The 12,361-nt window shown below is 51.1% G+C and overlaps 1 protein-coding gene across 1 annotated transcript; it reads left to right on the forward strand.

Annotated features, from left to right (window-relative positions):
* Positions 1 to 332: 332 nt before the first annotated feature.
* Positions 333 to 12,205, forward strand: LOC121310816 (patatin-like phospholipase domain-containing protein 6). Its single transcript, XM_041243735.1, has 17 exons — positions 333 to 375; positions 2,223 to 2,302; positions 3,102 to 3,155; positions 3,709 to 3,796; positions 4,189 to 4,271; positions 5,388 to 5,476; positions 5,751 to 5,891; positions 6,423 to 6,582; positions 7,157 to 7,237; positions 7,449 to 7,577; positions 8,320 to 8,400; positions 8,867 to 9,002; positions 9,576 to 9,656; positions 10,524 to 10,630; positions 10,759 to 10,926; positions 11,263 to 11,340; positions 11,981 to 12,205. Exons 2-17 carry the CDS (start codon positions 2,264 to 2,266, stop codon positions 12,188 to 12,190), a joined length of 1,725 nt encoding a protein of 574 aa, XP_041099669.1. The 5' UTR covers positions 333 to 375; positions 2,223 to 2,263; the 3' UTR covers positions 12,191 to 12,205.
* The last annotated feature ends 156 nt before the right edge of the window (positions 12,206 to 12,361 follow it).

Below are 12,361 nucleotides of genomic sequence, written 5' to 3' on the forward strand. Positions count from 1 at the left end.
TCGTTCATTTGTTGTCTTCTGCACAGAGCTGTCCCTCGTTCATTTGTTGTCTTCTGCACAGAGCTGTCCCTCGTTCATTTGTTATTCTCTCGTTCATTTGTTGTCTTGCACAGAGCTTTCATCATTTGTTGTCTTCATTTGTTGTCTTCTGCACAGAGCTGTCACTCGTTCATTTGTTGTCTTCTGCACAGAGCTGTCACTCGTTCATCGGAGAATTTGTTATTATGTGTTTATTTATCAGACACCTTTATCCAAGATGACTTACAGAAGCTAGGGTGTGTGAGCCGTGCATCAGCTGCAGAGTCACTTACAACAACGTCTCACCCCAAAGACGCAGCACAAGGAGGTTCAGTGACTCGCTCAGGGTCCCACACAGTGAGTCAGGGGCTGAGGTGGGATTTGAACCCGGGACTTCCTGGTTACAAACCCTTTTCTTTAATCTTTAATCTCTACTAAATGTTTCTTGTGCGTGGCTCTGATTGCAACATTGTGGGTTTGTAACATTACTGCTTTAGTTTCTGTGCTGAAGACGTTTTGATCTCAGTCTAAGAGCGGCTCCTCTGTTCTGCTTGCCTGCCACAGATATCTGTAACGCAGACTAGATCAGCTCAAACTGTCTTTATAGAAGAGCTGGCGCCGCCTAGTGGCCAGGATCACCTTTTTCTTTGTGTTCATGGCAGGACACAGCTGTGCACTAGAGGCGGCTGGCTCTAACGTCATTTAAGAGTCGTTGGCAGATCTGGCCAGGGTAAAACAATGTAGAAAGTACTTTGAAATCGTAGCCTAGTTTGAAGTCGCTCCCCTGGTAAAGGCACGGCCGTTTGGTATGCAGGGTGAGTCACACACAGTGAATGGAGGGCAGGTTCCTGGCTGTGCAAATCTTGGCCTGGGATTCGAAGGGAGTGTCACTCTAGCGCTCCTGCGGGTGAGGGAGGTACTGTGAGTGAGTTAGGGAGGTACTGTAGGGAGGTACTGTGAGTGAGTTAGGGAGGTACTGTGAGTGAGTTAGGGAGGTACTGTGAGTTAGGGAGGTACTGTGAGTGAGTTAGGGAGGTACTGTGAGTTAGGGAGGTACTGTGAGTGAGTTAGGGAGGTACTGTGAGTGAGGGAGGTACTGTGAGTGGGTTAGGGAGGTACTGTGAGTTAGGGAGGTACTGTGACTGTGGGAGGTACTGTGAGTTAGGGAGGTACTGTGAGTGAGTTAGGGAGGTACTGTGAGTTAGGGAGGTACTGTGAGCGGGTGAGGGAGGTACTGTGAGTGAGTTAGGGAGGTACTGTGAGTGAGGGAGGTACTGTGAGTTAGGGAGGTACTGTGAGTGAGTTAGGGAGGTACTGTGAGTTAGGGAGGTACTGTGAGTTAGGGAGGTACTGTGAGTGAGTTAGGGAGGTACTGAGTGAGGGAGGTACTGTGAGTGAGGGAGGTACTGTGAGTGAGGGAGGTACTGTGAGTGAGTTAGGGAGGTACTGTGAGTTAGGGAGGTACTGTGAGCGAGGGAGGTACTGTGAGTGAGTTAGGGAGGTACTGTGAGTGAGGGAGGTACTGTGAGTGAGTTAGGGAGGTACTGTGAGTGAGGGAGGTACTGTGAGTGAGTTAGGGAGGTACTGTGAGTTAGGGAGGTACTGTGAGTTAGGGAGGTACTGTGAGTGAGTTAGGGAGGTACTGTGAGTTAGGGAGGTACTGTGAGTTAGGGAGGTACTGTGAGTGAGTTAGGGAGGTACTGTGAGTGAGTTAGTGAGGTACTGTGACTGCCCTTTGTCCTTCAGAGGTGTGTAAAGAGGTGACTGGCTTGGGGGATCAGAGGACACCCACTGACTGTCAGTTCTCCTGAGCTGCTGCGGTGAGGGAATGCAATGGTCCCACTCTAGCAGCCCGCTGTCATATAATACAGAACCATGTAGTGCCTCTGGCTGCCTGCCATTGAAGATCATAAGGCATAGTCAGTTCCCTGTGGTCCAGTATATCAGCCTCCTCCCGTTGCAGCTGCCCTGTACTTGTGCTTCCATTGCCCCTTACTGTAATACAAAACATTCCTAAACTGGTAAAATAACTGACCGCTGGCCATTCCTTTTAAAAACAGGAAATGGAATTTGAACTCATTCTAATGCATGTCTAGAATTTTCAAATCCATGATTTCTGTTTCAAGGAGGGCGCCGCTTAGCTGCGACACGAGGACTGTGCCCCTCTAATGCTCGCCCCTGACCTGCCTGCTTGATCTTCACAGAGGTGTTTATGGACCCGGCTTCCTGACGACAGGAGTGCAGAATGGGGCAGACCACGTCTGGAGAATCAGAACCTGCTGATGTGAGAGCCTGCTGGCTATACCCAGTGTGTGTGCTGTGAGGGCTGTGAGAGCCTGCTGGCTATACCCAGTGTGTGTGCTGTGAGGGCTGTGAGAGGCTGCTGGCTATACCCAGTGTGTGTGCTGTGAGGGCTGTGAGAGCCTGCTGGCTATACCCAGTGTGTGTGCTGTGAGGGCTGTGAGAGGCTGCTGGCTATACCCAGTGTGTGTGCTGTGAGGGCTGTGAGAGGCTGCTGGCTATACCCAGTGTGTGTGCTGTGAGGGCTGTGAGAGGCTGCTGGCTATACCCAGTGTGTGTGCTGTGAGGGCTGTGAGAGGCTGCTGGCTATACCCAGTGTGTGTGCTGTGAGGGCTGTGAGAGGCTGCTGGCTATACCCAGTGTGTGTGCTGTGAGGGCTGTGAGAGCCTGCTGGCTATACCCAGTGTGTGTGCTGTGAGGGCTGTGAGAGGCTGCTGGCTATACCCAGTGTGTGTGCTGTGAGGGCTGTGAGAGCCTGCTGGCTATACCCAGTGTGTGTGCTGTGAGGGCTGTGAGAGCCTGCTGGCTATACCCAGTGTGTGTGCTGTGAGGGCTGTGAGAGCCTGCTGGCTATACCCAGTGTGTGTGCTGTGAGGGCTGTGAGAGCCTGCTGGCTATACCCAGTGTGTGTGCTGTGAGGGCTGTGAGAGCCTGCTGGCTATACCCAGTGTGTGTGCTGTGAGGGCTGTAAGAAGGCTGGTTCGTTCCACTGCACCGGGGTGCTGACTCCTTGCTTCACTGTCTTGCAGTAATTCTGTGGTGTTTGACTCTGTGTGTTACAGGAAAGGTTAGCAAACATCAAGACGTTTGTGGAAGATCAGCTGCAGACTAGCATGGTGAGTTCATATGAAAGTGACAGTAACCACCATTATAAGAGGCTGGTTGGTGAAGCTGTTGGGTTTGTTTTTGGTGAATGGTAAATGTTTACGCATTATCGGGGTTCCTAAATGTTTAACTGTTGTCAGAGCTGTGCAGATCTGATGCAGCGTGTTCACAGCTGTGGCCAGAGTTTGGCATCACCTAGAATTTTAGGATTGAGACATAATTAAAAAAAATAAATAAATACCAGAAACCATAATAGTAGCACAGTATTTCACGTTGGATTTCGAAACGTCACGTTTTTCAGTTTTTGTCAGTTTACAGTGAAGAATATGGAAAGCTACAAAGCGCTGTGCAATTCGGTATGTTAACGTAACATCATTCAGCAGCTGTCATTTGAGTTTGTGAAGCACAGTGAGCTCATTCTGTCGGGTGTTTCTGTGCAGTAGGGTGCGTGCCGTCAGTGTGAGCTTGTTTTAATGAATGTGTTTAAAGTTTGATTGTGCAGAGGAAATGTTCAGGGGTGGTTGGATTGTAACAGCCCTTCTCTTCGTCTCTCTCCCTGTGTAGATGGTGGGGATAATGATTGGCGCCGGCATCTCAATCATTCTCATTGCCAGCCTCCTGTTCTTCAAACTGCGCAGGATCCAGTTCAGAAGTGAGACCCAAGGGAGGGAGGGTGGGGTAGCGACCTTCCCTCACCTTTACAACGGAGACAACCAATCGATGCGTTTAACGTTTGTTTTCTCCTTCTGTAACAAAATTTCTGATCGATACAAACCGGTGTTGTTAAGGTAACCAGCTTTCACACACCCAGACAAAGCGACAAGAATAACTGGGCAACGTAATCGCAGCTGCACTTCATAATTCAGGGACCCTTTTCCTTGTAGGTCTTGTATTTTCCGATATGAGAAACACACACACAGTGATAGCCCTGCGTTTATTTGTAAAGGGTTCCTTTCGCAGCACGCAGTGAAGTGTTCACTTGCCTTCCTGTTTGAAAGGATGTTGTTGATCAATGCCCCTTCCCTTTCCTTTCGTCTGTCGCAGGCAGGCAGGCCCAAGAATCGCCCAAATACAGGTTCCGCAAGAGAGACAAAGTCATGTTCTACGGACGCAAGATCATGCGCAAGGTACTTCTGTTTCCAGTCTCTGTTTCGCTGTGAGGACGGGTGTGCTGGCACTTACTGGAACGTCTGGTTCGCTGATCGTATTGTGAAATGTGGAGCAGTACAGCAGTACAGTAGTACAGGTCTCGGTGACATACTGTCAGTCCCTGCTAACAATCGCAGGTGTGTCCCATTCCGCAGTGAGGTGATTGCATGCTCACTGGGGAATGGCCACGCAGGTGAGCAGGGCAGCAAGAGGCGGTTTGCATTGCTCTTCTTTGCCAGTCCCTCTCCTCCCTCGCTGCTAGCAGTGCAGTGCTGTAGTACTGGAGGCTGTTAGCAGTGCAGTGATGAGGCAGGCTGGGTGCTCTGCTCTGAAAGCTGTTCTGTGTGTTGCAGGTCTCCCAGTCCCTCTCCTCCCTCGCTGCTAGCAGTGCAGTGCTGTAGTATTGGAGGCTGTTAGCAGTGCAGTGATGAGGCAGGCTGGGTGCTCTGCTCTGAAAGCTGTTCTGTGTGTTGCAGGTCTCCCAGTCCCTCTCCTCCCTCGCTGCTAGCAGTGCAGTGCTGTAGTATTGGAGGCTGTTAGCAGTGCAGTGATGAGGCAGGCTGGGTGCTCTGCTCTGAAAGCTGTTCTGTGTGTTGCAGGTCTCCCAGTCCCTCTCCTCCCTCGCTGCTAGCAGTGCAGTGCTGTAGTATTGGAGGCTGTTAGCAGTGCAGTGATGAGGCAGGCTGGGTGCTCTGCTCTGAAAGCTGTTCTGTGTGTTGCAGGTCTCCCAGTCCCTCTCCTCCCTCGCTGCTAGCAGTGCAGTGCTGTAGTATTGGAGGCTGTTAGCAGTGCAGTGATGAGGCAGGCTGGGTGCTCTGCTCTGAAAGCTGTTCTGTGTGTTGCAGGTCTCCCAGTCCCTCCCTCTGCTCCCTGGAGGCTGTTAGCAGTGCAGTGATGAGGCAGCTGTTCTGTGTGTTGCAGGTCTCCCAGTCCCTCTCCTCCCTCGCTGCTAGCAGTGCAGTGCTGTGGAGGCTGTGCAGTCCCTCTCCTCCCTCGCTGCTAGCAGTGCAGTGCTGTAGTATTGGAGGCTGTTAGCAGTGCAGTGATGAGGCAGGCTGGGTGCTCTGCTCTGAAAGCTGTTCTGTGTGTTGCAGGTCTCCCAGTCCACCTCTTCCCTTGTTGGCACCACCACCTCCCGGCCGCGCATGAAGAAGAAACAGAAGATGCTCAGCATTGCCAAAAAGTACGTGGCGTGTGTCCCTTGCACCAGATTGGGCATTCCAGAGCCTTTGGGCAACCTGTAAAGAGATCGGATGCAATGCGATGGAATTCGTTGCTTGATTTCAATCCCAAAAAGAATCCGGAATCCTCTGGTGTTCTCTGCAGAGCACGTTCTTCGTGCCTCCACTAGTAACACCGATCCTCTGTTAAGGGCGGCGAGGTTTTACTGTATGTGAAACGATTGAATGGTGAATTGAGTTGAACCCTTTCCCTGTGACCCCCCCCCCCTCTCCCAGGATCCTGCGCTTCACGAAGGAGGTCCCCACCCTGCAGCTGAAGGAGCCGCCCCCCTCCGTGCTGGAGGCTGACCTGACCGAGTTCGATGTGGCCAACTCCCACCTGCCCTCCGAGGTGCTGTACATGCTCAAGAACGTGAGGTGAGAGGGGCTGCGCCAGGGACAGGACGGGGGGGGGTGGCAGCGTCTGTGAAACTCTCCTCTCGATCCAGTGCCACACTCGTCTCAAACCGAGCTACAGTATTCAACGCAATACAGCACTTCTACTGTCTGTCCTTTTCGTGTGAATTCCATTTCAAATGTGCCCTGGCGAACTCCAAGATTTCTATAATTCAAAGCATGGCCTTCCTTCTACCTACGTTGGAGAGAGCGATGTGTGAAGACCTCCAGTGGAAAGCGTTTGTCATTGATTTGATAGGTTTCTTTTAGTATACAGAGATTTAGCATTGTCGGGTGTTTCTAATGGTTGTGGATGAAATGCTGTGTTATGAAGAGACTGGGTGAAACTGCTTCCGTTCCTAGTTTTACTAGGAGTTTAAAAGACCCATCTGGGCTTGCTACCTGCACACACTGCGGTGAATCAAGCTTGCAGTAAAACCTGGACTGGGTGAAGCTGCTGTGCAGTAGGAGTGTTATTTCCATCCCTGGACTGTCTGTCTCGTTGCCTTGCAGGGTGCTGGGCCACTTTGAGAAGCCGCTGTTCCTGGAGCTGTGCAAGCACATGGTGTTCCTGAAGTTTCAGCAGGGGGAGTATGTGTTCAGACCAGGGCAGCCCGACAGCAGCATCTATGTGGTTCAGGATGGGAAGCTGGAGCTTTGTGTCACTGCGGTGGTAAGCAGTGCTGAGGGCCTCTGTAAACTGCGTAGACTATTATTAAAAACAGAAACACAATCCGGAGCCTTAAACAGGTTCAGGCACGACATGCGAAACAGGAGAGTCTAGCTGTGCCCTGATGGGATTGTAGCCGGGGCTGTGATGACAAACAGGCAGGATTTCATCTCCCAAACATCCTCGCAATTCAGAGCGTGGGTTTGCAGACAGTGCGTCGTTACAGACTGGGCCACTGTGTGCAAAACAATGTTCCCTATTGAGCTGTTCTCCTGTTCAGCGATAAGGCTTGTTTTTACTGCATGCAGAAGCAAAGGATCACTTTGAAAACCGTCACGTGCAGCCCGTTTCACGTTAATCAGGTTTTCACAAGGTTTCAGTAAAGAAACCGAGTCAGAAGCGCTACTCTAAGAGGCCAGTGCTTTATTACAGTATTTTGTGAGCCCCTGATAATAAACGCTGTAAAGAGTGAGGCTGGTCATAGTGGGGCCCCGTCTGTGGACAGAGCCGCCTTCATTTCCTTGGCCCTGCTGGATTTGACACGCCCTTGTGTGTGTGTGTGTGTGTGTGTGTGCAGGATGGGAAGGACGGGGTGGTGAAGGAAGTGTATCCAGGAGACAGTGTACACAGCTTGCTCAGCATCCTCGATGTCATCACAGTGAGTAACTGCTCTGATTGTACTGGCAAGGGGGGGTGGCAGCTGCATACAATCAACTCCAGTAGTATTTGATCCCAGTTTAACTGTTTGAATTGCTCTGTAAATGAAAAGTTCAAGTCTTGTGAGTTTCCCCGCCAGTCTCACCCGATGTGATTGCTCCTTGGAGGTGTGGAGGTAGGGGGCTCTGTGCTGAAAGCGTTGTGTGTTGCAGGGTCACCAGAGGCCCTACAAGACTATGTCTGCGCGGGCGGCTGAGGTGTCCACTGTCCTTCAGCTCCCAGTGGAGGCTTTCCTGACTATCTTCGAGAAATACCCGGAGAGCCTGGTGCGAGTGGTGCAGGTGAGGGGCTCTCTGTCTGTGTGTGAGGGGGGATTTCTGAGGGTTTGCTGTCTAAACGGAAAGTCGATGTTTCAGGTTGTGGAGATTGCTGTCTTAATGAAGAGCCGCTGGCTTCTGCTTCCCAGAGTCCTACAGGAAAGCAGGGCAGGGCCGTGGCCCAGAGCTCCTCTAAAAGTGTGCTGTTGCTGTTTGACCTTCCCTGCTGGTGCAGGATAGGATTGCTACCGGTGTTTCTGATTGGCTCAGAGCCTGGCAGGCCAGGTCTGGACACCTAACTTACTAATTATATCATAAATACCCCATCAGGGACTACCTGCAGACTGGACTCTTCACAGCCCCGTGCGTGCAGAATATTAACTGCATTCAGATGGAGAAATTGTGGTTTTTTTTTTTTTTTCTGCCAGTATTGTGACATTAGTGGTGTTGAATGTTGCATCGACCAGCGCTTTTGAAATCTTAAAGCAGCTTCGAACTGCATTCTGAAATCTGTTTAACTGTCCTCTGAGCATGAAGAGGACTGCCCCTCCTCCAGGGCTGAGAGGAAGGCTGTGTGACTGCTGCGTGTTCATCCCAGCTCAGGAGCTCTCTTCACTTCGCATTACTAGATGTTGTGTATTTTTGTGTGATTGGTGAAAGTTTGCTCTGTCATCTTGAATTCCAGTGTAAGAAGTGCAGGCTGCCTGTGCTCATGTCTGCTGCAGTGGCTTCACGTCCCTCTAAAAGGATCTGGTTCTCTTTTCAGATCATTATGGTTCGGCTGCAGAGGGTGACAGTGCTGTCTTTGCACAGCTACCTGGGCCTGACCAATGAGCTGTTCAATCACGTGAGTCCCCTTCCAGACAGAACATACCTGAGGCACTGAGAGACTCCCACTGGAAACGCTGAATTTACATTGGAGGAATATTCTCAGTAATGCATAGGGAAACGTGAGACCCAGGAAAAGATAGCAGTATGAATGGGCTGTCTTTGCTGGCGCTTCATCTTTCCAGTTTCCAGATGAAGTGCTCACAGTTGTGGGGAGGTGTTTCCTCCAGTAATAGATGGTGAAGCACATGTGACCGAGGGAAAGGATCCAGGGTAGGTGTTGTCTGAGGGGCCTGTCCTGGAGCTGGGAGAATGCCTGTGTTCACTGTTATTGTTCTCCATGGCACTAAGATCAATAACGTTGGTATCATTTCCAACAGACTATAATAAAGTAATGATGTGTGCCACTGCTGGTCAGTTATTAAAGCGTGCGTGTGTGTGTGTGTCTGTCTGTCTATCTGTGTGCGTATGTGTGTCATTCCCAGGAGATGCAGCCCATGCGTCTGCCCCCCCAGCCCCCTCACCCCGCTCGCACCAGCCCTGTCCGGCACAGCAGGCGCTTTGGGAGCTGCAACACTGTGTCTGAGGAGCAGCGGGACAGCACGGGCAAACAGGAGAGTGGTGAGAGCCAGCTACACACACGCACACACACACACACACGCACACACACACACACACTGCAGCAGAGCCAGCTACACACACACATGCACACACGCACACACACACACACGCACACACGCACACACACTGCAGCAGAGCCAGCTACACACACACACACACACACACAAGAATGCTGCTGATTGCAGTTTTGATCAGTGATGTGTTGGAATTGATTTAAAAGTGTCTGGGAATTGGAATTGGGAATTGATTTTAAAAAGGAATTGGAATTGAAAAGCAGGAATTGATCTCGTCCTTGTGTCTGGGAACCCAGTTGGGATGAAACTTGCTACTCTCATTCTTTAGCATAAACATAGGTACCAAATATTAAAGCTTGGATTTGTTTCTCGTTTTTTTACGCCAGTCCTCACATCCTGGTGACTTTTCAAAAGTTTAAAGCACCCCTGTGTCCCAAAAAGGGCTCTCAAACGGGTCTTCTGTCCAAGCACAGCTGGTACATCTGGAGTGCAGCCATCCCCTGTCCCCCTGCAAGGTTGCGAGCTTTCACGGTGATGTTGTTCTCATTGTTGCCTGCAGGGGGCGATCACTTGAAAACCCAAGAAGGTTCCTCTGTGCCAATGATAAGCAGGACCATCTCCATGCCAGTTGATATCTCAGGTAAGAAAGTCAGCCCTTCAGATCCCCTGTGAGTAGAGCCCGCTTCCATTCCCTCGCTGGCCACATCAACTGGACCTTTATCCTTGAGATTCCCTGTGAGTAGAGCCCGCTTCCATTCCCTCGCTGGCCACATCAACTGGACCTTTATCCTTGAGATTCCCTGTGAGTAGAGCACGCTTCCATTCCCTCGCTGGCCACATCAACTGGACCTTTGTCCTTCAGATCCCCTGTGAGTAGAGCCCGCTTCCATTCCCTCGCTGGCCACATCAACTGGACCTCTATCCATATTCATAACAGAACAGCTTTCTCTCATTGCCTGTATAATTGCACCATACTAATGTTTCTATCTATTTCTACTGTGTAATGCATTCATCTTGGCAGGGTAACTTCTTGTACCTCAAAGAATTCACATATACGGTTTTAAATTGATAGAAATGAGGGGGTCCTTCGATTGCCCTAGAAGGATGAGTTCCACGTCCTGTGTTTAAACTGTATACACACCAGCCTGCTAAGCTGTGGCAGTAACATTGATTAAAGACCGCATTGCAATGCTCTTGACTGATTTTTTTCTGCTGCTGCACTTCCTGGAGAGGTCACGTGATGAACAGAGAGCCACTGCAAACAAGCGAGCCACAGGGAAAGCAGAGACTGAGAAGGAGGGAGGAGAAGGGGTGGCTTTTGGGAAATGGAGTCCTCACGTTTTGGTTCCCCTTCTCCCTAACCGATCGCTGCTTTTCCTTCAAGCTGTTCTTGTAGCCAAGCTTGCGAGCGACGAAGTGGATCGATATGAGTTGCACAAGAGTGGTTTTGGGAGCTCTGAGCCCTGCCTGAAGCGCAGTTGGTTTGTGAGTGTTTGTGTCTCTGCAGGGCTGCAGAGGGGCTCCTGTTCGGACTTCGATATGGCGTACGAGCGAGGCAGGATATCTGTGTCCCTGCAGGAGGAGGGCATGATGGGAACTCCGTCGTTCACGCGGGTCAGTGACATTCTGAGATCATTCTGATCAGAGGAGTTGATTAAAAGGGAATTGGATGTTGATTGTGGGGGGAATGCATTGGAATTGCTCTGTAGTGGATTAAAGCACTAATGCCCGTCTCCTGCCAGTGTGTATCCCAGGACCCCCGGGAGAGGAAGTCTGTGACGGTGGACGAGACGCTCTCAGGAGTGGAGGAGGACGGGCTGGACGGCTTGGACAGGACGCTGCCTTGCAAGCACAGCGCTAACCTCTTCGAAGAAGCCAAGAAGGACATCCTGAAACTCATGCACATCGAGGTGAGGACGGGACAGCAGCGCTAGTGTGGCACAGCAGGGTCCCTGTGCAGTGAAATCCAGTTCCATCATTGCTGCCTTCAGTATGGTGATGCTTACGGGATAAAGTCATTGCTGTCTGTAGACTCAATATGTTCTTATTTGAACAAGGCTGCTCCATTGTTATTTCCATAAGTTATCAGGAAACGCGAGCGGTAGGCATGCATGCAGCTCAAAGCCTGGTATGAATGAAGAAGTCAGTACTGGAGCATCAAAAGCACTGGCGTTTGAAGCGAGTTGCTCTTTTAAAGCAAGCGGGTGTGTGCTCTCCTAACCTCCCCCTCTCCCCCTCTCTCCCAGGACCCGTCTCTGCTGAACGGGCGTGTGTCTCTGCACCATGCCAAGGCGGGTTCTGTGCTGGCTCGACAGGGGGATCAGGTGAGGACTGAAGGGAGGGGCAGTTAATCCAGCAGCACACCAACGCACACACTGAACACTTTGTATAGACGCTACTTCCTAGATCATTGAACCAATCGGCTGCTTCCCCTGTTGACTGACACGCTTTTCAGCCAGTAACATGCTTTTACCCAGAATACATTGCAGAGGGCAAATGGATTTTAAAATGGAAACACACGTGTGCTGTAACATGTGGCTTCTTTTAAAGCTGCACATTAGAGGCCTGTGGAGATAATGGGAGTGCAGCATGGCTAAGATTCATGACATTATCTGTTAGCTATGATTACTTATTGACCAGAGAAAGTTGAAATAAACATTGAAAGTAACTCTGACGCCCCGCTAGTGGACTGTTCCAGTCCTGACCCCTGTGTAACCCTGACGCCCCTCTAGTGGACTGTTCCAGTCCTGACCCCTGTGTAACCCTGACGCCCCGCTAGTGGACTGTTCCAGTCCTGACCCCTGTGTAACCCTGACGCCCCGCTAGTGGACTGTTCCAGTCCTGACCCCTGTGTAACCCTGACGCCCCGCTAGTGGGCTTCTGTTCCAGTCCTGACCCCTGTGTAACCCTGACGCCCCGCTAGTGGGCTGCTCCTCCACTCCTGACCCCTTGTGTCCTGCCCAGGACGTGAGCCTCCACTTCGTGCTGTCGGGCTGCCTGCATGTCTATCAGCGGATGATTGATAAGGAGGAGGACGTGTGTCAGTTTGTGACCCGGCCTGGAGAGATGGTGGGCCAGCTAGCAGTGCTCACAGGAGAGCCTCTCATCTTCACCATCAAGGCTACCCGGGACTGCACCTTCCTCAAGATCTCCAAGAGCGACTTCTATGAGTGAGTGGCTCCCTGTTACCACAGCAACGGGGCTCCTCCGCCACGCCCTTACCAGAGCCACACTGCAGGAGCGCCAAGTGCTGTTACACATACAGCCCTGGCCACAAGATTAGCATCGTCCTATACAGCGAACTAACTTTGCTTCATAAAGTGGAATGAAACCTGCTGAATCATG

This window comes from Polyodon spathula, unplaced genomic scaffold, assembly GCF_017654505.1.
Source record: "Polyodon spathula isolate WHYD16114869_AA unplaced genomic scaffold, ASM1765450v1 scaffolds_2599, whole genome shotgun sequence".
NCBI lineage: Eukaryota > Metazoa > Chordata > Actinopteri > Acipenseriformes > Polyodontidae > Polyodon > Polyodon spathula.